Source organism: Pagrus major, chromosome 22 (genome assembly GCF_040436345.1).
Source record: "Pagrus major chromosome 22, Pma_NU_1.0".
NCBI classification, from domain to species: Eukaryota; Metazoa; Chordata; class Actinopteri; order Spariformes; family Sparidae; genus Pagrus; species Pagrus major.
The window spans coordinates 27,550,631-27,576,291 of record NC_133236.1 but is presented as its reverse complement, the minus strand read 5'-3'; the positions used below and the strand labels follow the sequence as shown (position 1 = coordinate 27,576,291).

Here is a 25,661-nt window from a genome sequence, read left to right as displayed (position 1 = left end):
TCAACCCAGCTATGACCTGAACATCATTGTGATTATAAGCCACATTCATGGTTGCCGTAGCCGTATTAGTGACTCTGATACTGTTTTGAACATGACCTCCTTGTTTGTGTCGCTTGCCCTTGCTCCTGAGATCTCAACATTGTGATAACATCTTAATGAGGGCTTAGTTATATTATCTTTTTAATTGTCTGACAGCATCATTGTTCCTGCTAGTTTAATTTCCCTCCTATTGTTTTGAGTGTCTTTTGTTATGAAATTGCTAAATTGGAAACCGTAATAAAATAAAAATGAACAAAACAGGGTTCAGCTAGAGCTGAAATGTTGGTAATGATCATTTAGTGAACAAAGAAACTGTTAAAAAGTTTAACCAGGAAGTTCTGGTGATGGATGTTTAAATGTTTCATTTCTAAGTAACTTTAGCCAACCTCAAGTTTTGTTTAAAATTTGCATGATCATCTGAATCCTCATGCTTGTTCCTCTGCTCTGTTGGACTAATATTTAACAATGTCACCACATTCCCATAATATCAATAATTAAAGTGGACACAGACAACTTTTCCCCCCTAGCGTTTGAAAGCAGTATCATTGTTGGTGCCGCAGTCCCAAAGATGACTAGATCGTTTCCTTGTTTCGCGGAGTAGTAAACACTAATAACACTGGAGAAAACATGAGTCTACTTGTTTATTTAGTCTACAGAAGAGACCTGAAAGCAGTTAGAAATGGTTCCAGGCTGCCAACCTTGACATTGTCTATTAAGAAGTCACAGCCAGTCAAAAAAATGTGTGTAAATCTGACCCAACATTGCACTAGTAACAATTAAAATCAGGCCCTTTTGTAAAAACCCACCTCCTAACACCTCTATACTTTGGTGGGCCAACTTGTCAAACACTGCTGTCGATACGTCCAATTTACACGCCCCAGGCTTTTTTTGCAAACAGCTTTGAATGACAAGCAATCCACCAACACCTTTGTCTTCACCTATTCCCTACCAGCGAGAGAGGGCATGCCCGGATCCGGTAACTGTTTATTGAACGACCTGAGAGCCTTGTGGCGGCTGCTGCCTTCAAGTTGAGCATTAGGAGTGTGAGAAAGCAGTCGATGAGTCTGCACCCTAACATGTAATTACTCATGAGATGACAACACCTTTACAAGGGAGGTAGGGTGAAAAAAAAAAAAAAAAAAAATCAATCATCGTTGAATTACTATCACTGAGTGCCCTGCAAATTACCTGTGCAGAAGAGAAAAAGAAATTACCACGTATTCGATCCCTCGACCTCAACTCCATTCCAAGACAATGGCAGACGGACAGAAAAGGGAACAAACCTCAATGGGATCACTTGGAGGGAATCCAGAGCTAAAAAGCCCGAGTTCTTTCTGTTGTGCATTGCTTAAACTGAGACACAAACCCAAAGGCTATTTAGCAGTGGTTTTTGAATGGACCCGGGCTTTGGATCACAGAAATAATGATAGAGGGTTGAGAAATAAAATTTGGCTGATGCAGAAGGCTGCAGAGCATTATGTAAAATAGGAGGGGTTCAACTGAAGAAGTCTTGTGTAATACAGGACGGAGATCTGAAGGAAGATGACAAAAACTACCCCCGTGCAGCAACGCAGTCACATTTGTCTGATTAGTCCGATTCCTTGCTTCCTGTGATTGTTTACGTGATGGAGATGTCACTCGTGTGCATATCGTGGGCCACATGTTAAGGAGTTTCTCAGCATTTTCCAGTTAAAGTGTGGCTGAAGCACAGTTATGAAACCCGTCTAACTTTATCTGTTCAAAGAAAAGCGAAAGACAGCCAACGGCAAAAGAAAGCCAGAGACAGAAGAGATTAACATCACCTGCGCTGGCATTGAACCAAACCAAAACAGCGTGTGCCAGGTCACGCCAGGAGAGGATGCTGCCCTGTCCTCGGTGAAGGCATGCAACGAGGAGCATGCTGGAGCATGCTGTAGGGCTGCTGAGACATAGGGCTGAGAAGTGAAAGGGATCAACTCCTATTTGTCTGCTCCTTAGCATTAGGTTTGCATCAGCAGTTTTTTTTTTCTTCCAGTGTTTGGAAAAAAAAGCCATTATAGCTCATGAATTGTGTTTATGTTATGCTCCACATCTGGTCATGTAACACTAGTTAATCTTTAACGTTGTCCATTCATTCTGCGTCATTTTCTGTCCAATTACGTCTTGCTGCTGTGGCACAGTTTCACCTCAGAGATCGATGCAGTTTCATATCATCTTTTGTCTTCCCAACTTCTTTTTGCCTCAACTGCCACTCTGTGCCCATGCTGCTTCCCTGTGTGTCTGCTCAGTCTGACTAAGTGAAATTGAAGAGTGGGTAATAGGGCAAGGAAACAAAGGTGACATGCCCTAAGCTGGCTCACATGCAGGTATCAAAGACCAAGAGAGCCAACTTAATTTAATGGATTGTTAAGTAAAACCGGGAGAGGATTTTTCCTTCCTTCCGTCTCTCTCTCACCGTTTCCTCTCACTCTCTTGCCCCGTTAGGTGAGCGGCACATCGCTGTGCCAAATGAAGGGAGTGCCTGAGCCTCCAAATGGAGCAGGCTCTGTTTGATGACCCTATTTGTATTCTGCTGCTGTGCTGCTTCTGCTGACCTGGGAATGAGAGATACAGGCAGGCAGCAGCTTTATCTGGCCAACAGGCCACCCTTGGTTTCTGCCTCTATCCTCCTCCTTGCTCGCCCGACGACCGAATGCCTCTTGGTGCCTTTTAATCCCTTCCCCTGAAATGAACCGGCCAGATGTTGCACAGTTAATGCCTCTTGCAAGACAAAAGATTTGAGCTCCTCTCCTGTAGAGTCAGGTGTGAGGGCACGAAAGAAGAGATTTCCGAGGCATGGTTTTCCACAGGAGCATAGTATGTGCCAATTAATGTGACTGCACGGCTCTCAGTCTACAGAGATTTTACTCAGAATAACAGGAGGAAGTGAATATTTCTGTATATTTTTGGTGGTGCCCTTCACTTAAAGAAATAGGTGGTGCCCAGTGGTTTTTAAAACTAGAATTTGACACTAGCTCTGGCAGAAATTCATCAGACAAAGGAAAAAATGGGGCAGTACCTGTGGGGAAGTGTTCATTCACTGGCCAGTTGTCCACCTGCAACGTGGCATTGCCCCCGTTCCTGGTGAATCGGACCAAATGATATTTGCCATCGTTGACTGATGTGGTTGTCTCCTTAACGCTGATGTCCACTGTCCCGATGTTGAATGTTACACCCACTTTGCCTTGCTCCTGGAAAAGACACAAAGAGAAGAAGAGCACAAAAGTTAGTGGTTGAATGAATCTAAATATCTGAATACAGAACTTTACTGAACCGGCATCTCACATCGAATGCAGAGAGCTCATCAAATCTGTCTCGACTGTCAAAGCAAAACAAATTTGAAAATTTAAACTGCCACTGTGCCAAGATTCAACCCATTGTTGTGCAATAATTAATTAATTATACAATAAACTAACTGTAAAAAGTTCAATAAAGCTACTTGGATGAATGCCCTCGGCTGGTGCTAATGGTGAACTACTCAGAGAACCTGAGGACGCTAGCTCGCTACGCTTCATTATACCACTGTAATGTGATGAAAATAGGCTGCCAGCAGAGATTGTAATGATGAGTAATGCTCCCTGCAGCTTGTCACCGCAAAACTGGCAGGACAGATGCCTTTTTCTGCCACGGTCCTTACAAACTGCATGAATACCATATGTTTTGTTTAGCCCCTAATGCTAAAGCAGTTTTACCACGTCCATAAATCGTGATCCCTCCCCATCATTTTCTGACTCCTCTCCTCTCGACCCCACTAATTTTCATGAGCTGCCAGTGTGTTTTATTGTGACTGTTTGCGTATTCATGGGCGTGTAGGCGTTACAAGCAAAAGGGTTTGAGAGCGGAGGCAGGGCTTGAATGAGTGGCGATGGAGAAGGGCTGTGTTTTCTGTGTCATTTGTTTTAATCCCCCACAGGGAATCTCTCAGTGTAATTACCTACTTTAGAAGCCCCGAGTCCAGGGACCGTTTCTCATAACAAAACCAAAATTAAGAAGGCTTGCACAGGGGGCAGACTCATATTGTATAACTGATCAGCTGAGACGCTGGGTCCGGCCAACACACCTTGATAATGTCAAGCTGAGTTTAACAACGCTCGTCGGCACCGCAAGAGTGCTACAAGTTAAATGACGAAGCTTAAAACCTGCGGATCTCGATTTAATGTTACAGACTCTTAATACTGTAGAAGAGCACTTAATAAGGCCAACCTATACTTAAAGTCCCTCATGCTTTTACATTTTCAAATATTCCCCAAGTCGAAGAATATAATATTACAACACCATACCTCCAGACTATTATAGCCAGCTGCGGTGTGCAGTAATAAATGAAGTGTGTCATTTTATTGGTGCCGGCAGAGCCTTGCAGTGTAGGTTTCTGTTTCCCAGCAACACTTTTTTGCTGAGTTCGTTTACTCTGCTTTTCTGCTGTACTTATGAAAAGGAAAAAGAAATACATATGAGATCAATAGGAACAAATATTAACTTTTAAATCAGGTTTGTTTAAACATTTCTACTCCTTAAGTAGAGCACCTAGAAAAGACTGTGAGAAAGCAGACAGCTCTGTTTTCATTTCTCTAAATTAATATCACCTTTCTGTTTCTTAGCATTTTTGTAAGAGCAAGGGGGCACAGTATATATTCTTGTCTTGATTTAAGGTACAGCACATCCAGCAGAAAGGTAGTTTTTCTTTAAGTTTTTAGAGCAGAAGGTAGAAAGTATGCAGGGCCCATAGAAACCCTGCAGGGACTGTGCATACTGTAGCTTTCTCAACAAGTCCTTTTACCTGCCAAGGCGCTCTGAAGACCTGCACTGTATTCAATTCCTCACTCGTACTTACAGCTAAAACATCCTTTGTCTATTCATAAAAAGAAGATACGGCAAGGCATTAGCAGTGTGCTTGAGACCATAATGCAAAGGAACGACAGAGCCGCTCGCCTCTGTAACAATCTCCGGCTCGGCTGATAATGGAAAAAGAATGTCACCAAAGACAGGAGAAAGCCATCTCCTAAAAGCCGAGGTAAGGGCTCAGTCAGAGTGCGAGCCAGACGAACAGAATATCTGAATGCGCACTTAACGTCTCCGTCAGAGAGGCTGTAAATGGGCTCTTAATTTAAGTAGTTGTCATTAAAACTTAGAGCAACAGACAAATGCATACAATAAAAGCGTGTGTGTGTGTGTGTGCCAATGTGTCCGGGCACGCTCGCTGCATTTCTGGCAGCAAATACACATAATCCATGCACCTAGATAGGGTAAGGTAAGCACACACGCGAATATGTTGATGATTTAATGTGACAAGGTGATGTTCAGTGTGTGTGTTGTACCGTGAAAAATACTACTAAAGCATCCTGGCTCCCCTGACTAATGACAGGACCTTTCCCTGGTAGGAAAAAAAAAAACACTATGTGTGACGGCCTGAGCGCATACGAAGCACAGACAGACACATCAGCACTAGTACATCCACTGTGACCTTCAGAGGCTCTGGCAGCCCCGGCTCTCCTGTGTAGTCGCATCAAAGCCACATCACCGACCCACTAATACCTACAAACAAAGACAGATCGTCACCCCCCTGGCCCAGGTACAAACAAACAACAAAACACAACAATTGCACACCTCTGTAACCATTGCTGAGTGCCTCCGGGCAGTGTGCAGAGAGGGGACTACAGTGTGTGGTAGCCTATAGTGCCTCGCAATGCAACCACGCTCCCTCTCTCTTCCAGTCTCTTTCTCCCTCTCTTTCTGCACTACCCCTGTTGTCCGGTTACCCTCCCGTCTCGGCAGCCACCGCCACCCACCCACCTGCCAGCCCACCCCCGCGCTGCAGCAATGTTTGATTGACAGATCCAATTACGTTTTTTATTGGCCTGTCGCTCGCGAGGCGGGAAGGCACTTCATTGTCTCCTGAGCAAAGGGGGAAAAATGGCTATTGTTCTCTTAGTGGAAAAGATGATGGCCACTATTCCAGGCGTAAACAAATGATGTGCGGAGAATCACTTCCAAACTTGCACACACCTGAACGCAAACACACACACACACACACAAAGTCACAGAGTGTAACCTTGCGCTGAAGAATCAGTAGAGTCACATAGCGAGAAAAGACAAAGCAGTGTCCAAATGATCCGTCACCCTCATTTATTCTCAAAGCAAACACTAAATATGACATTACTGTAGGGGAAGTGGTAATTTCCTGGTATGATGCGCTAAAGCCCTTTTAAGTATAACATGCTCCCACATTCTTTATTTAATGCCAATCATGAACGCTGGCTATTTTACAGTTGAAGGAATAGAATGAGATAATGTTGGCGGCCTGCTTGTGCGTCACTTAAGCGTACAGTATGTGTGGGCATGTTTACGCTCCGTGTAACTAAGACTGATAAATGTAATGCCAGCGAGCAATGCAGCCCCCACCCTCCTCCTCCTCCTCCTCCATCGCGAGCTGGCCCAGGCTTGGCACGAGGAGCTCCAGCGTTCCCACGTGACCCAGCACACACTGACATCAGTAATCAGGCCCGCCGCAATCCAATTCAGGGCCGATCAATGCCTCCAACACAAGCAGCGCCCCGGGCAGAGTGAAAGAGAGAGAATCACTCAAAAGCAGTGGTGGGCGATCCTGCAGACAGCCATCACAGACAGCTGCTGTACTGGGGACAAGGCGCTCACAATAGACTCCATCCTCAGCTCGCTGAATGGTCATTCTGCTCCGCCACAGGCCCCAGACAGATACAGACATCTCAAAGCAATTTTATGGAGGTGAGATGGGCAGAATTAGCACATTTAGCTCAGCTGGGGAGAAAAAAAGCTGACAAAAGAGGTATGGAGACAAAGAGGAAAATGGATAGATTTGTGTTTATGTGCCAGATATTCTCCATAAGGAGATGTGCATTGAAAGCATTTTAAGGGCAGACTTGTTATTAAAGTGGGAGTTTTTCCCCCCACAAAAGGTATTACATTGCAGTCAAACCTTGATTGAAATCGGGTACGGACACAGAGTGGTTGTAGTGGGATGACTCCAGTGGATCTATATTAAGTCTCAGCTGGGAGGGAGGAAGATCTGATATCGAGAATGTGAACACGTCCCTTGGTGGGAGTTTGGGTTACATATCCAGCCTTTCATCTGACATCAGCGCTCAAGTTAGCTTTTGTGGTCGGGGGGCCATCAAAACTGGATCATGGAAGCAGTGGAAGCAGAATCAATAGAGTGGAGAAGCTAGGACAACGTGAGACGCAGTGGATTGATGCACCTGGCCTTCACAGTGCCAGAGCCATTTATCGTCAGTAATTGACAGAGATAACTCATAGGCGGCGCAGTGATTTGTAGCTGTCTGTTCTTGTGCGCATCAGGCTCCAGAGTCCGAAATTTGCTAAAGGGTAGGATGTTCGAGGCTGTTGGGGAGGGGTGTGTGTGTGTGTGTGTGTGTGTGTGTGTGTGTGTGAGCAAGTGATTTCCTCATGTACAGAATGTACTGACAACTCGACAAGCTTCAAGATATTTTCCAGAGACCCTGCTATAGTCACATAGTCAATTTGAAAATTATTACCGAGATATTAAGCTTTGTATTTTGTCAGTAGCATCTTGCTGTTCTGATATTTTATTTGAGGCTTTTGAGATATCTGTCTCTGGTGATATTTTATATTTTCTTATTGTCAATAAATCCATTAATAAACAATGGAATGAGCAAGTATTGTCAGGGGGAACCTACAGGCTCATGTATCTTATTTATCCACACTGCAGAGTACCATTGTTGTCTCAAACAATCAAAAACACATCAAGTACACAAAAAGACACTGTTGCACTGACTGACATGTGCCTTCATTACAATCAACATGGGCACTGTGATTTATTTTGATTGAATCCCACGCTCCTGCTAATATAAAAATTCACAAGAGCAAAAAATGTTTAATTATCCAACACTGAAAAAAGTCCCCACCAAAAGCAGTATTAACTGCTGTCTGAGTTGAGTTTGCTAAAAACTACTGTGCCCAGATGTTTTAGGAAATCACAATTTTTTTTTTTATATGAAACTATAATTTTGTCACCTCTTTAAAAATTAATGTCTTCAGTAGAAAAAATGAGCATGGTGCTGACTGGGTTGTGAAGTATAAAAGGTATTGAGTAAAGGATTAACATATTACTGGTTTTGTTTTTTTTAATGAATTCGTTGACCAAAATAAAAATAAAAATGTATCACCAGCCTTATTCCTGCCATTTTGGTGCTCATGATTGAACTAGAATGGCACTCAGTCGAGTGCATACCTCCACCAAGGCCCAACAGTCTTAAATCAAGTCTTTAAATCAATCAAGCCTAATCTGATATCAAACTCGATCGCCCCGCATCACTCTAAATTTTCAACTAACCATAACTACTTGACCATTATCAGAATTAGGATCCACATCAAATTAGATACCAATATGCATGTATTTATCCCTGAGAAATTGATGAAAATGTCGAAAAGCTTGCAATGTTAAAGAAAGTAAGAAACAATTCCTGGATCTGTCCCTTTATCCACATCTGCACTAAAAGTTAATGGGGTCTATTCTGACCCGAGCCCCATCCTCCGCCCAAGTTTTGTGGAAATCCGTTCTGTCCTTTTTGTGTTATTCTGCTGACAAACAAAACCAACAAACACGAGTGAACACAACCTCCCCGGCGGAGTAAGTAAATACACTGAAAATCTTGAATTCAATGTGTCTTACTAAAAGCGATGTCCTGTTACTCTGGATGTCTTGGCCTATTTTTTTGATAGAGTTGTTTCTTTGAAAACCTGGCACAGATAGTTCTGTGGATTACACACAGTAACAAGGCCAACAATTCTGAGAAGAAAACTTGTGACTTTTTTAATGCCATTTTTCCACACTGGGAAAACTGCAACACGAATCCCATTCTCCTCTGTGGTATTGGCGTTGCAGCAGAACCTCCGAGACGCATATCTCTTTCATGAAGAACTGCATAATTTTGACATAAATGCAGCTGCTCACACCAGTGATGCATACAGAGTGCCGCTGGGCCATTAACGGCACTAATTTTGGAGAGATAGACTCTAAAGTTGAAAAAAAAATACTGCAGACACGGTTTTACTTTCTCATATTAGAGGCACTGCCTTTACACGGTGACAGTCTTAATGCACTAGTCAAATAAACATCCCTCTGAAAACTGTGAAACTCCATTAATCATTAATTGGCTCAAAGGTTCATTCAGACATTCATAATCGGCTGCAGAGCTGTTGTGAGAGGCGATGTGGGAGGATACAGGGCGCTGAAGCCTGGTGCCTCTGAAATATTGATCACACCTAAAAGAACCCAGAGGTCTAACACAGGCTGTATTTCACACCTGAGAGAGCCGGGGACAGCTTCATCAAATGGACAGGAACAAAATGGCTTCCACCTTGCTTTACTTAGTGCTACTGTTGGTAATTGCTGGGGTAATACCAGTGAGTCCATTAGCCAGTTGGTTAATGCCCAGGAGTGCCAGCTAGTGTTAGCCCAGACCGAAGAGGAAGAGTCATTGCATTTTTAATACAAACACAAGCAGCAGCGTTGTGGTGGAAAGTAATGGCTTTGACTCCTGCGCTCGGGCTCAATGTCAAACTCTGAGGCTCGCTCTTTGATCCTCTGCCGCAGAATATGAATCGCGCAGGGTCAGCCTTATCAATTATTTACACCCACTCTTTCTCTATTTCCTGTTTGTCCGCTCTTGTGGCTGTAACTTGCCCTGACACTAATGGCGGACGGCTTGGTGAAAACATTTATCAATGTTACCGCAGGAGTCCTCTCCAGCTCTGTACTATCACTTTCAGCCTTTTTGGAACTTGGAGTACTGACACTGCACTGATCCTAATCATCACTACTATACTTTACTGCATGTGACTTGGCTGCATTGTCTCAGTAAACTCACTGTCCCTGAAAGAACCTTTAGTTGTGCTTCGTGTACTGCCGATGGATCTGTATCTTATTTCAGGAACTATACGCCAATGTTTAATGCACTCAAAAAAAAAAAAGCTCTTTCCACCAGGCCGTCAGGATGGTGAACTGTGTTCTCTGACCTGTGACTTGGTCTTATCTAGCCGCTTGTCCTGTATGAATCCTGCACTACACTGCAACTGTACATTATATATATTATATACTGAAAGCTCACCTACACACTCGGAAAATAATCACTTCAGCATTTCAACACTCACAACAATAATGACTAGTTCTTTATCCTTGAACTTTTACCATTACTGCTATTTATTTCACACTAGCCTTATAGCTAAAAAAATATAGCATTCTGTATTTTAATGCACATACCTGTATTGTTTGAGTAGATGACAAACATTACATGTTGCCATGTTTGTCTTGGGGGGCTCTACCGCATACAGTATGTGAAAAAAATACCCTACTGCCTTTTGTGGCTAGCCAAATGTAGTCTGACAATTTGCCTCCAGTGATGTCACTCAGTGGCTGAGCTGCATTGTGGGTAATGTAGGTTCCAGGTTTGGAAAAGGAAGAAGAATGTGTGGAATAAAAATTGATTGATTATTTGTTTTTAAACTGTCCATAATGAGTCATGTAGTGTTTTGCTAGACTAGTGGACTGCTTCTCAAGAACTGGCTCCTACATTACCCACAATGCAACTTGGCATCTAAGTGACATCAACTAGGCAACTTGTCAAATTACATCGTATGCAGTAGCACTCCCCACGACGAGTAAAGAAACTTTAATGTGCACAATTTAGAGTTAGAGTCTTCAATTAAATTTTTTTGTTTTATATCATAATAGTAAATTAGATTTGATTGTTGCCAACATGAAATAATTATACACTGGATCAAGAGTTGCAACAATCGATCGAGGAGTGAGTTGTCAACTATTAAATTAATCAGCATTTATATTGAAAATCAAATTGGTTTTCATAATTACTTAAGTTAAAAAAAAGTCACAGTTCTCTGATTCCAGCTTTAATATTTTCTGGCTTTTTTACTCCTCTATGACAGTAAACTGAATATCTTTGGGTTGTGGACAAAACAAGACATTTAAAGATGTCATCTTGGGTTTCAGGCAACACTGACTGAAGTTTTTCACCATTTAATCAAGAAAATAACCGTTTAGATTAATCAAGAATCAGAATATTCATTAGTTGCAGCCTTAATTTGATCAGTACAAACATTCAAGCCATTCATTCACCATTCATGCATAGCTAATGAAAACACTCCGAGCAGCACCTATATATTTTCTACGCACCTTTCATATAATTATGGACCTTCATAAAATATATAACCACACATTACTTTGTTCCGACATGTTATTATAGATTGCCAACAGATGTAAACAGCATTTCTAGAGAGCAGATCCATTCAAAGGTGCTGAGTGGTGCTCGATCTCTCTTTATGGTCAGAATACCACACAGCTGAAGTAATTATAATGCATACTGCATAATTACAAGCTTGCGAAACCACAGAAGCGTGGCGAAACTTCTGAAGTTATGAATTTTCATATGTCTGACCTGCTGCTATGCTATATTTGCACCATTACAAAGCACAGTGTGCCGGCCAATAACAACATGCAATCAGGCCATATGCAAAGGCAAAGGGCCTCAGTCACCTGCGCGTACACACACACACACACGCGCGCTCTTTGATCGTATTAATAATCTGCTTTGACTGATTTTTGCAACAGCTGTTAGGAAGGTGCTGGGCTTAAATCTTTAGTTTGATTGCATTTAATCAGTGTGGATTCAGATTTGATTTTATTTACCCGCTGTAGCTCTGCACCAGCATCCATTAAAGAAAAAGCAGGTTTGGCGTGACCTCACACTACACCGTGTTGGGCCACATGCTCCCTGTGCACCAGGGGGCTCATTTAGAAAAAAAAAAAGAGCCAATGAATGGGATTTGTGCTAGATGGAATAATACGCTGTGAAAGTCCATTAGGGACTAGGCTAATGAAATTGAAACAGCTTGGTGATCAAATTAGAATCTGTTCGGCAGATATTTAATTTAATGTGCTGCTGAATTCGAGCACTTTCTATTTGGTAGCCCCAGAATGAAACCAGTGCACAATAAATCAAGCAGGGACACGATCCATCCTACATCCTTCTCCTATCCTCATTTTTCTGAAATGAACAACTTTCTCATATCTGCATTTGCAGAAAAGCCTACCTGCTGTTTCTGAAACAAAAAAGTCAAGGTAAAAATAAAAAAAAAGTACCACTCAAAAAAACAAAAAAACAAATAGACTTTATCTGCGACCTTTCAGTGCGTTTTTCCATAGAGAATACCTTCAGTCACAATCACACGCATCGCTGCAGCTGCTTGGTAAAGAGTCACGGGTTGAAAATTATTTGAATAGACACACAAAAGATTTCAGCTTGTTTGAAGAGCTGCCCTCTGTATTTTGCACGCTCTCCCCATCATGTCTGGGGTAATATGCAAAGCCAAACCACACGGGGAGAAAGAGAAGCAGAGAGGGTAAAAAAAAAAACCCTCAACTGTTGTTTTATCAGATAGCTGCACACCATCCCAATTAACAAAAGTGATGGTAATTATTGGAGGAAGATATGTAAACTCCGCGTAAGGGCGGACGTTGTGCTACCGAGAGTCTTTCTGATGAAATGGACAGAGTTGTCTTTGAGCAGCGACCAAAGGCTTGGACCACAGTGAGTGAGAAAAAAAAAAAAGAGACAGACGTAGAGATGGAGAACGCAAGAGACGCAGATTCTCATCCATCTGTTTATATAAACATACTATTCCGGGCACGCACTTCCAGGCACAAACAGACGGGCTGATGAATGTAAACACACAAATGTGCACGTGAACACACACACACACACATTTTTTGTCACAGCTCTTGTTTGTCCAATGTAGTCTCTGCTCGCTGCATTAAAATTAGAAGTGCTAACACCCACATGCCCGAGAACAGGTGTTAAAATGCTAATGCTAATGGCTGGCATCTACAGTAGACAGTGTTCTGATCCCTCGCTGGCTATGTCAGATCCGCATAACGGAGGGCGAAGTGAAGTAAAAGAGGGGAGGGGTGCTTGTTCCCAAATCACAGGCGATGATGAGGCAAAAAAGGGGCCTTCTCTGTTCTCTGCCAAGGGGTTGGTGTTGGGGGTATTTGCTAAAATTGGTGCCAAAGCTTGTTGGATCGCCCTAAAACACGCTGGCAGCAGAGAGGGTAGGTGGTCTGTTGCCTGGGAACCTGCCTGGGATCAAGACTCAACCCGCCACCTCGCCTGCTGAGGTGTCAGGAATGAAGGTGGAGAGGAAAGGAATGAAAAGAGAGAGAAAAGACTCACAGGATGAAAGGGTTAGACGTGTAGAAAAAAAAAAACGTGGTGAGAGGCTATGAGGTGAGGCGTAGAGAGAGAGAGAGCTGCAGAGAAATGATTAACTGAGAATAGAGTGCATTAGGCACCCCGGTCCCAACCACACTCATTTTTTTTTTCTTCTTTTTTCCATTTCTCTCTGTCTTTTGATAGTCTACTGAAGAGGAGATTCATTTTATTTTGATTTGAGATTCATTTAGTTTCAAATCCACCAAGTCTCTCTGTGATAATATCAATTCGTGGGTCGCTCCCTCCCACTAAGCACTGAAGACACCATTTGCAGCTGTTTAAATTCGCACCATTTGCGCAGTAATTGATTCAACTCTGGGAGATTATGAGTTGGTAAAAAGATGAAGTTACTATAAACATACTTATAATGGAGATATATGTGTGGCGCTTTTGAAATGTGCATAAAACAAAACCTGTGCAGGCAACATAAACATCAGACGTTTACATCATTGCCATATGTCAGCTTTCAACTGTGATGGAAAAAACTAGTATATTTACTCTAGTACTGTCCTAGGCACATGTTTAAGGTACATGTACCTTCCTTGAGTTTTTCCATTGTATGTTATTTTATATTTCTTTAATAAGCTTGAAACATACTGCATTATTAAAGATCAGAAATCAGTAGTTCATAACCGTTCTGGCTTGTGATGCTTTAGAAATACAGGCGTGTCATGTTTCAGACGCTGCAGATGGATTCATTTAAATATCTCTTAAGGTTGCGAAGTGGTCAACTTATCTGATATTTCATAAAAAAGATTGGAGACGAATCGAAAACGTTAAGACATTTGCGTTGCATAACATTTCTGCCACATTAATCATACCATGACCCAGCAGGTTTTTTCTTGTGACCCTTTGAGGGGGTTATAACTAACTCCAACCTCTAAAACAGCAAATGCTGCTCAACCATTGACTTCGCTTATATGTACAGTAATATTACATTATTATTACAAATATGGCAATATTCAGAATTTGACAGTGGTCATGTAAACAGCATTTTCCGCTCAGATATTCTGATAGGCCTTATTATCTCAATCGAAGGAAGTTATGTTTTGACTAGTGTTCATTCTTTGGTTTGTCAGCACTGAACAGATTTCCATGAAACTTGGATGGAGGATGGGTCTCGGCCCAGAATAGGCCCCGATAACTTTTGGTGTGGATCCAGAAAAAAGGACACATCCAGGAATCTTTCCTCACTTTATCTAACAAGTATTTCATTGTTGTTTTTCTACATTTTTGTTCATTTCTCAGGGAATAATTCATGGATCTTGATGGAAACAATCTGGCGTATTTGGGTGGCTAGTATCTATGAGCGGGTACAATTTGATGTGGATCCTAATCCAAATCTATTATTCTTCTCCAACACAATGGAGATTATGAGTCCATCTGCATTGTTCCGTTGTCCTAGTGGTTGGCTGTGAGAGATCTACTGAGCTTAAATCATGGTTAAGCAGTTATGGGTGGCTTAAAATTTAGAGTGATACAGGGCTGTCGAGCTCGGTATCGGAGCTCTACTGCGTGCCACTGTAGTTCCATGTAGCATTTATTATTCAGGTTTTAGGAGCATTCTTTGGACCACACATTGGGGTTTTTACCACAGTTTGTGACACACGACTTCTTGTCTGTTTACAGTCACCTCTGTTTGTTGCATTACCAACAGTTTACAAGCCTGGGGTAGACGTGCATTCACAAAAGAAAAGCCCAGATTTTTGGCTGGAAGGAGAAACATTTAAACATTGTTTAAGACTTGGATATCAACAGATTTTTAGACATGCACAAATATGGCAACACCGACCATTTTAAAAAGGTTGTTAAATGAATGAAAGAGGGATGCTGTGTTAGTTGAGTGGAGTATGCACGCCGCATGCTAATTGGGAATATTAATGGAATATTCATTTTCATTAGCCATGTAAACAGCGTAGGAGGAAAGTTGACTTTTTCGGAACAAGGGCAAAATAATTAGAATATTTTGTGCATGTAAGCTACTGTATATGTGCTTTGCTATGCAATACAATCTCGTAATGTCAGTTGCATTTTTTTGCAGGGCGAGTACTGTTCTTTACCTGCTGTGACAGATATAAGATATATATATATATGATCTATGTATGGAAGATTACCTCAAAGGGGCATAATGCAGCAGAGTCAAAACACTCCTGTGGTGATGGCTCAGAAGCCACACTGGGCAGCATATGCTATCTCTGTGTGCGTGGCTGTCAAGTCAGCTTGATACTGGTCAACAGTCCAGGTCTCACTTTGCATTTATTCATTTCCAATTCATGACCGCATCCGGTGCATTAGAGCTGTGTTAAATCAACCAGAACCGCATCAAACTCCCTGGAATGCATAAAAAGATGATGAGCTCTGATGACTGATTAAAGACATTTTTAAAGCGACCGTTTGACCGTTTGTTAGGCTTTACATTACATTATGGAGCAATACTGTCCTTAAGTAATCAGGGGGATGAATGTAGGATTGTAGCAATGAGATAAAATGATTGTTTTCAGTGGAAAAAGTAAATTTTTTGAGTGCGTTACACCAGGGTTTTTTGAGATAAGTCAAGCTATCAGACCACATGCTGCTAAGCAGCGTGGGGTATCTCAGCAGCTGTCTAAATGTGTCACCATCGTTTAGAGCAACTTCTACGTATGTTTTTGAGACTGAGAGGTGATATGGACAGAGGGCACAGGGGAGGAGGAAAACCAGCAAGAATGTACAAACAATCATACAAAAGAAGCCGTCTTCGAGAGTAGAAACTACGCAGACAGGGAAAGGGGAGCACTGAAATGGAGACATGAATAGCCAGCACCTAAAATGGCTGAATAAACAGGAGGAAATCTAGGTCGGTCTGTCTCTCCGACTTCAAGAAACATTGAGGCAAGTGCCCTACTTCTTGAACGCTTTGGACACTTTCAGGGCAAGCTGTCGTCTAACTGAGTCTCCCCCATACTTCTGGATATGTTATAACCATGAGGTCTGTCTGAAAAACGATCATCAGGAGCTGTTTATCAACCAAAAAAAGGATAATACATTTCCATTCACGTCTACTTACATCCGCCCTGCATGCTCGTCCTTCCTTGTCAATTATTCCATAATTATTTTTTCCTTGCTATTTCGAAAAGGCATTATTTTTCATTAAATTAATTGGCCCAAAAGTAATAAAGCACCAGTCGTTTTTAAAGGCAATTTTCTTTTCCATAATATGAAACTGCTAAAAGATAAGTGCATATCAAAGGCTTAGCAGATAGCACTCATTGCTGCACTCCTCTCGCACAATTAACAGGGCTGCCTGCAGAGAGGAGGCATGAAATCTAGGTGATTGGAATGCAAGGAGATGCCAATGTAATACTGAGAAACGCCATTAATGTTAATCAGGCGGTCCAAATGATTGACTATGTCGATGCCTTCTTGCATGTTGGGAACCTTGCATGCATGCTGATGTGTGCCGCCTGTTGTAAGCATGTCGGAGTGCACGATCAAAGCAGCTGATGCGGTTATCATGGTGCTTTTATCTGGCTATTCTTTTTTTCACCGCTCGGGTGGGAAAAGTGCAATGCTTGCTGATAAGTGCACCAATGGCGTGTATGAAAAACGTGAGTGATGTGATGCCAAATTTTGTGTGCATGTGCATGCGTTTTCCCACGTAGTAACAGTATGAATGTGTCAGAGAGAGAAATATAGATATAGATAGGTATGTTGGCACATATATATCTTTATCTTTTCCTCTTCAGAGATAACTACGTAGAGGTTTGCAGAGGGCAGGGAATAGAGAGCCAGAGAAAGTGACAAATATATTGTCTGTCTTTGCGAGACAGTGGGAGGTTGTTTTTAAATGTCACAGTGACTCTCAAGGTCTGTCCCAGGTCGGCCCGTGTCGCTGTTCCCAAACAAGAAAGGAGGAGACTCATTGCTGCGTCAAATGGACACATACACACACACGCAAGCCCACATAATCAGCATCTGCCACCTTGACTGCTCGAAAAGTCTCCAGAAGCATTGACTCCATACTGGAGGCTGCCTCTGAAAAAGCTGGAGACGAGCACCAGCACGCTAAGATGTCAATTCTGATGTTTGTGACAGACGGTGCTACCCTGATGCGGAATATGTTTCCTTTTCAATACAAAACTTGCATTTTCTTGAGGCCTTCCTTCAAGCGTGCCTTCACAGTCTGGCCAATGTTTGCTTTATTTTAAAAGACTAAGCTGCAGAAAAAGAGACAAAGAGCGGTGCAGCCTGACAAAAACACATATAACTGCAGAGGCTTTCAAAGGCAATTTTCCCTTCGCTAATGTCGAGCGAGCAAGCCCTACTCCAAAGGAATTAGGGAAGATAGAAAGATTGTTCATGCATAGACTCTGGCGCACTCGCAATCAAAAACCATAAAACAAACAGGGGACGGATGGTTCAGATGGCCGGTCCGGCTCTCCCTTCAGACCTAAACAATCTTCATCAGAGTGAAAGAAGAAGAGATTGAGAAGAAGAGAATGAAAACAACGCCTCCTGCTGCGTCCTTCCCCATCTGTGTTTGCCACAGTAGGACAAACATTACTCTGCTCACTCTTTTCTCTTCAACTCGCAGCTCAACTTGCCCCACGAACAAAACCACTCTCCCTCACCACCGACCCTTTTCTTCTTTCACTAAAGCTGTATAGAAACTAGATGCTGCCTTCAATATCAAAGAGTAGGAATACTCTGCAGTAGAAGCAAGTTCAAATATATCTCTACATGTATACATGTTTTTCTATCACTAAACATGAAATGAAAAAGTTACACCAGTAAAGTACCTCAAAATTTTAACTGAGTAAATATACTTAGTTACCCTCCACCACTGGTGGGTGTCTGTCATTTTAGGCCTGCTGTCGGCTGAGTTTATCTGTCATAGAAGGCGTCCTTACACCACCGCCCCTGAGGGGAGATTAGACACACTGCTCTGACTCTCCCTACCTCCATCTATCTCTGGTTTTGCTCTCTCTCCATATCTCCAGCCCTTTTCCTCCCTCTTCCTGTCAACATTCCCCCTCTCTCTTGCCATCACGTCCTCTATCTTATCCTCTCTACCTCTCCCTCCCCTTTCTCTCCTGCTATTTGCCAGTGTGCGCTCCACTGAGCCAGGACTGTGAACAGGTAACAGTAGTCGAGAGGGGAGGTCCGCCAGGATCAGCCATGCGAGGCACAGATGGGCCTCCTTGTCCATTCAAGAAGATGGTTGACACAGGTTATGGCATACAAATGCATGATGTATTTCAATCTCTCCTTTCCGCTGCACTTGACAGCTAAGCTGGTGAAATAATGTCAGATAATGCTTTCTAAAATGTCAAAATACATGGCTGTCAGTGTCAAAATCAGTCATATTTTCCTGCTCTGGTTCGTTCTGCGTAACGTAATAAAATTTAACCTGACATTTTTAAGATTACTGCCAAAAGGAGTCCTCTGCAATAGCTTAGATAATGAATAGCCATTGAGCAAATTTAAAACTTGCTGAAAAACTTACATTTCAGGAAGTTAGACAATAATGCAGAAATGTTTTAAAAAACCCACATCCATACAGTGACTAAAGAGTCCGTGCACAAGGAGCTCAAATAAACTAAAGCCAAAACAAGGTTTAATCTCATCCCTGCCAGCACTGCAGAAGACATTTTTCATAGTGAATTTTATAATTAGAGTGTTATCCAACTTGTGCCATCCCCCGAGTGGCAGCATTGGCACACAAGAGGAGAAGGCCCCTTAGAGGCTTTTCCGAGCAAAAGGCATATGTAATGAGTCATGAGGTCCCTCTTCGCTCCAAATGACATTAATTGCTGTCCAGGCAGAAGCCTGCTGGATAACAGCCAACACGTGCAGGTTAGGGCAATTCAACACTGGGTACGCTGCAAAACAACCACATCTTTTTTTTTTTCTAAACTGTGTGCAATTGCATCATGTGTATGTCAAGAAAGGTAATTTATCAAAGAACATGTGAGTCTTCTCAGGCAGAGAGAAACATATGATGAATTTTGTATTTTTTAAATGAATCCGGCCGGTGAATGAGCTGGTTCAATCACGAAAGAAGGAAGTTACACCCTTTTCTTTTCTCTCCTCTGGTCATTCTGGCATGTTCAAGCAAGATGTGAATAAATGAAAGATAATGTGGGAAGGATGAATTAACCATGTGCTTCCAGCCTTCAAACCAACTTAATCAAAGGGATCCTGTGGAACTGAGAGGCGGAAGCGAGGGCAGGTTGTGGTGGGTCAAGAGAGGTGAGCTTTCACCCATGTCCATCGTCTTAACATCTGTCACCTTTGTGCTGACTCATACTGTCATGGCCATAGGCTTAGATCTTCCAGAGGGCAGGATGGAGGGGGGGAGGCCATCAGGTAAGAACCGATTTTACACACTGACTATATTATCTTGCTCCTTATCTGCATATGCAACTTGGAACAATATAGATCATCATAACCGTGAAGGGAAATCTGACCTTTGTTCTGAGATATGGTATTCATCGGCAATACTCTATTTTACAGGTTTTATAATTTCCTAAAGGGGCACTCAAGTGATTTAGTACTGCACTTCCGTAAAGTTGGGAGAGAGAGATTAAAAAATAAAAGGTTAAAATCGATTCAGCAGAGGCCGACATATTGTGACTTTTGTTTCCTTGTATGGGTCAAGCTCCAACCACTGGATTCTCAATTTCCCAAAAAATAATGTCTTTTCATTTTGACCATGCTGCCCGGCAGACGCCCACTCCAGCTCCCCAATCCCCAGTTTGTGACAGCATAATTACTGTTATCAATTTAAGATGACCCCGGTGATATCACTACAACATAATCAGGGCGATCCAAAACAAAAAGCACTCATTATGTTGGATGGTCCACTTCAAAACACTGCATATAAAACTATTGGATCAGACGGTGATTTGTTTGTTTTTCTAACAGGAGGGATAGACCAATAGGAGCACTACCCTGCCCGCACATCACCAGGCAACACACACGTTCACATCCCAAGGTTGGTCTGGAGGGAGCTTTGTTCCTCTATGATCCTGTCGCTACTCGTTGTGAATACGTGATGCTTCTTGTCACTTTAATCATGAAGGTGACACTACTCTATAGAGTATATAGCAGGGATACTCAACTTGCTTTACCCAGGGCCACTTTGTCAAAATGACAGTGGGCCAAGGGCCAGTTAATAAGCAAACATTGACATTTGTCAGAGAAAATGAATTAAATGAAAAGGCCCAAAAATCATCTTTCAAATGAACTGACTCATTAACTTATTACCTAAATTAACTTGTTACAAGGATTGATTGATGGATATTTTTGCTGCATTTAATAGCCACAACTATATTTTAGTTGTGAATGCTTTGGATGTCATTTAAAAGAGTTTACACAATATTAACCATAGCTGGAACCCCTCCATCATGCAATCACTCAAATGTTGGTATGACTCAAAACATAAACATGAACTGCTCATAACAGGGACAGAACGATTATCATATTTCAGCACTTTCAGTGTGAAAATACATATTCATGGGATCAATCCTGTCTTCATTTCTGTGCAACTTTTGTTCCTCTTCATCTAATATATGTCTTCCCCTGCATCGCTCACCGTCTGATCCCGCTGCACTTTGCACAGCCTCAAAGACGGTCATGCAAAGATCAGCCCTCTCTCAGATACTAACAGCCTGTTTTATCCCAGCTGAACTGGCATATCTGCAAACGCACACTTATTCAACATTTACTAATCAATATAAACAAAACAACAATTCCCAGCGTGATTTAGTTTATTTTCATTGCGAATTAGAAAATGGTCAGTGGGCCTGTGGGCCGTACGTCGGGTATCACTGGCTACAACATAGAATCGAACTGAGTACTTTTAGAGAATATTAGAGATATAAGATGAAGCTGACAGAAGGGCAGAACTGAGAGAAAAAGACCCCTTGACAAATCCATCTGCTGCCTCAGCACCACGGACAGCGCCGTGGATCCATGAATAAACAGCACAGTTAGGTTACTGATATTTCAGAGCTACAGTATGGTCGGGGTCATAGATCCTAACTTGCACAAACCTCAGTCAGATAAAGGATCAATGAGTCAGGCAGACCAGACTAAAAACTAACCACGTTCTCTATACTCTCACTGTTATTAGAGGATTGGATAATATGCATTAAATAATGCATATTATTGATGCATTTGTGTGTAATGGGGCTTATTTTACTTTATTTGTACATTTGTACTGGATAGACTGTGAAATTGTTCACTGGGGAGTAATCTTAAATGATAATTATATATTACAGTTTATTTGTTGATTATATTTTACATTTTTAATCTGAATCTGTAGAGTAATTACTAACTAAGGTTATTATAAATAAATGGAGTGCAGAAAACGTTAAAAAAAAGTACTGGAGTAAATATATTTACTGACTTCCTATCACTGCATACAGTACATATAAAGTAGTGATAAAGCAGTGATACACATACAAGTGATTGTTGATTTGGACATTATCTCTTACAGCTGTTGAGCATTACTCTTTCCTACCTTTTAAAAACTGTGTAGATGGACATATGTTAACGTGTTTGCATATTTAGTTGCTTAGTGCTGTGCTCTGACAAGTTCACACTACCAATTAATAACACTGTGCCCATTTTTTCCCCTTACTTAGTATGAAAACACTCAGTCCTTTTCAAGAGTCCTTCAAAGAAATTACAGTTAAATAGTGTTTCCTTTCTCATTAGAAGAAACTATGAGAGTAAAGCAAAAACCAAATTCAGACAACTAGACATCACTTTGAGAAAAAAGTTCCACACTGGAGTCAAACAGCAGAAAACACTCCAACAGAAAATGATTACCAGAATTCAGCAAGGATCACGTATTGATTAAAAATGATAGTTCAAAGTATGGGAGTAGATTCTTCTTCCATTTTTCTTGGAATTAACCCCTGATCCCTTACCATCAGCCCTTGCAAAAAACTATGCGCTAGCCAGAGAAAAAACGATCGACACACATCTCAGAGTTACACAAAGTATGTCATCGGGATAAAAAGGTCATAACCTTATTGGTCGACTTGGGCGCCCAATCAGACTGGATTCTATCGGGGGCCGCGGCCTCTTCGGAGCCGGCTTTGACCTGACAGGAAATGTGCTGTTCTGGTGTGTGTGTGTGTGTGTGTGTGTGTGTGTGTGTGTGTGTGTGTGTGTAGTGGGGCACAGAAGGAGTGCTTTGCAGAACTGGAGCTCTCACTAAAAATAGAAAATATGTTGTTTTTTTTTTTCCTCTTTTCCACAATAGAGAGACAGAGGAAATGGCTGAGGGCAATATAGGAGAAGAACAAGAGATGAGGAGATGGAAGACTTGGCTGTCATGTCCTTGGCCGTTTGCCCCGCTGCCTGCCCAGAACGTTTGAGGATCAATAAAACTCAGAGATACACTCCATAACCTTCAGTGAGTCAGTGCTTATAATAATTCTATATAAGAGCCATCCAGTAGGAAATATCTTTTATCCCTATAGATTGGTTTTCTGATGATCCCAGCTTCATAAAAAAAAAAGTGATATAGTTTTTTTTTTGTCTCCTTGTCAATTGAGCTTTGTCACAGTGAGAGACGATAATGGGAGGATTAAATAAATACAAACTCACACTCGGTAAAATGCACAGGTACTCACTTTCACATTTTCACTTCATCTGTGAAGGAGCTTCGCACTCAAATTTGATCCTCGTCTTTCTTTATCAGCGAAAAGGAGGAAAAAAAAAACAACTTCTCGCTTAATCCTCCACGAATACATTTGCAGTGTGTACATACGTGTGTGCGTGCGTGTGTGTTTGTGAGTGAGCCAATCTGCCACACCGTCACTGATATTGAAGGCAGAAGATTTTTATTTTTTTTGCTTCTTTCCGCTAGATTTATTTTCTAATGTTGACGTTTATCACTTGAGCAGGCCCGCAATTCATCATCCCCCCCTTCTTGTCGATAATCCGAAAGGGAGTCAATTTGCTAAAATGTGAATCTCGTTTTTTTTTTTTTACATTTTTTTTGGCTTTACTCCCCCCTCTCTACCTCTCACTCCATCTCTGTCTTCCTATCTTCCTCTTTGTCCTGTGGCGGTTCAGGTGAGAGACGGCAGAGGAGCGCAGAGTGGCTGTAACAGGGTAACGTGGAGCCTTGCGGGAGGATTTAGGAGTGTCTTTGGAGCTGAGATTGCACCTAGCCTTGTGTGTGAGATACACCTCAATCGATTTCAAATCCTTCTGATCTTTCATTAGGTGCTCGTCACAAGCTGTACCGCTCATCACTCAAGCACACATAGCGTGGCGTCTGGAGCAGGGTAAATAGAGGAAATTATAAAATGCTGCCGACTGAAGTGAGGTGCTTTGATCTCAGAGAACATCTGTCTTCAACTAAGAAAGTGCAGCCACTTAAAGACTGAGTTATGTGCGGTCAGGACCAGTTTTTGGGCAGTGCTGCCTCTCCGCTGACTGAATGCAGTGATCGCAATAATGCTCCGTTGTGTTGTTTGAGCAGGTTCCACTGGAATTCAGTAAGGAGAGGCACTGGTGCAAGACGGCTGGCTTGATGCGGGGGCTACAGGTGTTAGGGAGTGGACAGAGAAGGTATGGAAAGTCAAAATCCAGACATCACTCCCTGTCAGCTACCTGCTGTTCTACGAGCTTCTCTAACGCAAAGCAATCTTACAGTAAGGTAAGAGAAATGAGCAAGAACTACATCACTCTAAGAAGTCACCACATCTGACCACAGACCTAGTCATACATGTATTTCCCCCTAATGTTTCCAAATTTCCACAATAGTCCTTTAAAGAATAATTAATTTGTTGGCAAGAAAAATGGTTCTCCTATGCCTGCTTCTTCTATATCCATGATATTCACTCACTTATCTAATGTCATTTTTTCAACGTTTTTTCAGTTACACTCTGGTTCATGTTTCACTTCTGCTTTGCTTTTACCTCCAAAATGTCAAACTCCAAAGCTAGCTAGCCTCTGTGTAGGATGAGGTTTTGCTCAGTGTTAGAGGGTGTGTGAACAAAGTTATTGATGGTTAGTAAATACCTTCAAAACGTCTCGTTTTCTATTTCTACTTGTACTATATAAAGACGACAAGTGTGTGTTGTAGCTTTGAAAATGTTGGATTGCATTGCATTGTAATGAGACGATCGATGTTATTGAGTTAGTTAGTCCTTTCATGTTGTTTTCAGTAACTTGCTTGACACAGATTCACCTTTCTGATGAGATAACAAATGGTTTAATTACAGAGCAAGAATAATAAAATGGATAAACTAAAATGGTCACATTCTGTCCATTCCTGTCCGTAGGGTTGCAGCGATATACCAACCTGAAAAAAACCTTCTGTTTTCATTCTTTTAAGGGTCATTTTAACTGATAATAACAAAGATAACTGTATAACACTGTATACAGTGAAAACCTACCATAGCTCTGAGTATAACCACCTGTGAGTATAACCTTTAGCTCTTCTAGTTGTTTAAGTAGGCAACTGGACTTGTTTCAGTTTCTTGAAGACGTTTCACCTCTCATCCAAGAGGCTTTTTCCGTTCTACCTGACTGGAGGGGAGTCGCAGGCTTTTAAACACTGTGTGGGAGTGTCCTTACAGAGTCGTTAAGAACACGTGTGAGCTCTGAGCTTCAGAGTTGTTAGGGCCATTTGTGGGTCGTTGACTCAACTGGCCTTCATGTGGGTTGCTAGGGCTAAGTAGAGATATTTTTTTGCACTGCAGCTGACTTACCGGGTACTAGCACCCAATCTAGCCTTCAGTAAGAAAACAATAGTGCTGTGGCACTGTAGCAAGAAAGGAAAGAGAGAGAGAGAGAGATAAGAGGGAGAAAGCGGGTAGCGCGTGGTGGGATGAGAGGTGAGGAGAGGAGGGGTGGCAGGAGTGAGACGGAAAGGCAACACATGATTTGGAATTCACAGCCAATGTGCTGAGACCTATCTGAGCCAAGTTTGTCTCTGATCCTGCTCTGAATTATAAAATACCCACATCTCTCTATCTCTTCCCCCCCAACTCCTTTCCTCCCACCTCTCCCTATTCTTTATTTTTTCTTACCCCTCTCTTTTTCATTCAGCCTCATGTATTTGTTCTACTTTTGGATGTACACAGCGCTCTACTCTCTGTCTCTTTCATCTTCTCCTTCTGTCTCTTCATCACTGTGAGAATGGGATTCATGTCCTACCATGAAGCTGTGAAAACACGAGCATCCCCCTGAGGGGTGGCTGTCAGAGAGCAAAGTAAGGAGAGGGAGGCTCACTGTTTGTTGTTTCTCATTGAATTTTTCATCTTAATCCATGAAATATACATAGCTGAAGCC

At 42.0% G+C, this 25,661-nt stretch overlaps 1 protein-coding gene across 1 annotated transcript in view; it reads right to left on the bottom strand.

Annotated features, from left to right (window-relative positions):
* Positions 1-25,661, bottom strand: part of LOC141017921 (neurexin-3b) — a 286,422-nt gene that overhangs the window by 41,869 nt on the left and 218,892 nt on the right. Inside the window, exon 20 of the mRNA XM_073492732.1 lies at positions 3,077-3,248. Within this exon, the coding sequence (XP_073348833.1) occupies positions 3,077-3,248 (172 nt within the window). The remainder of the gene's footprint in view (positions 1-3,076; positions 3,249-25,661) is intronic.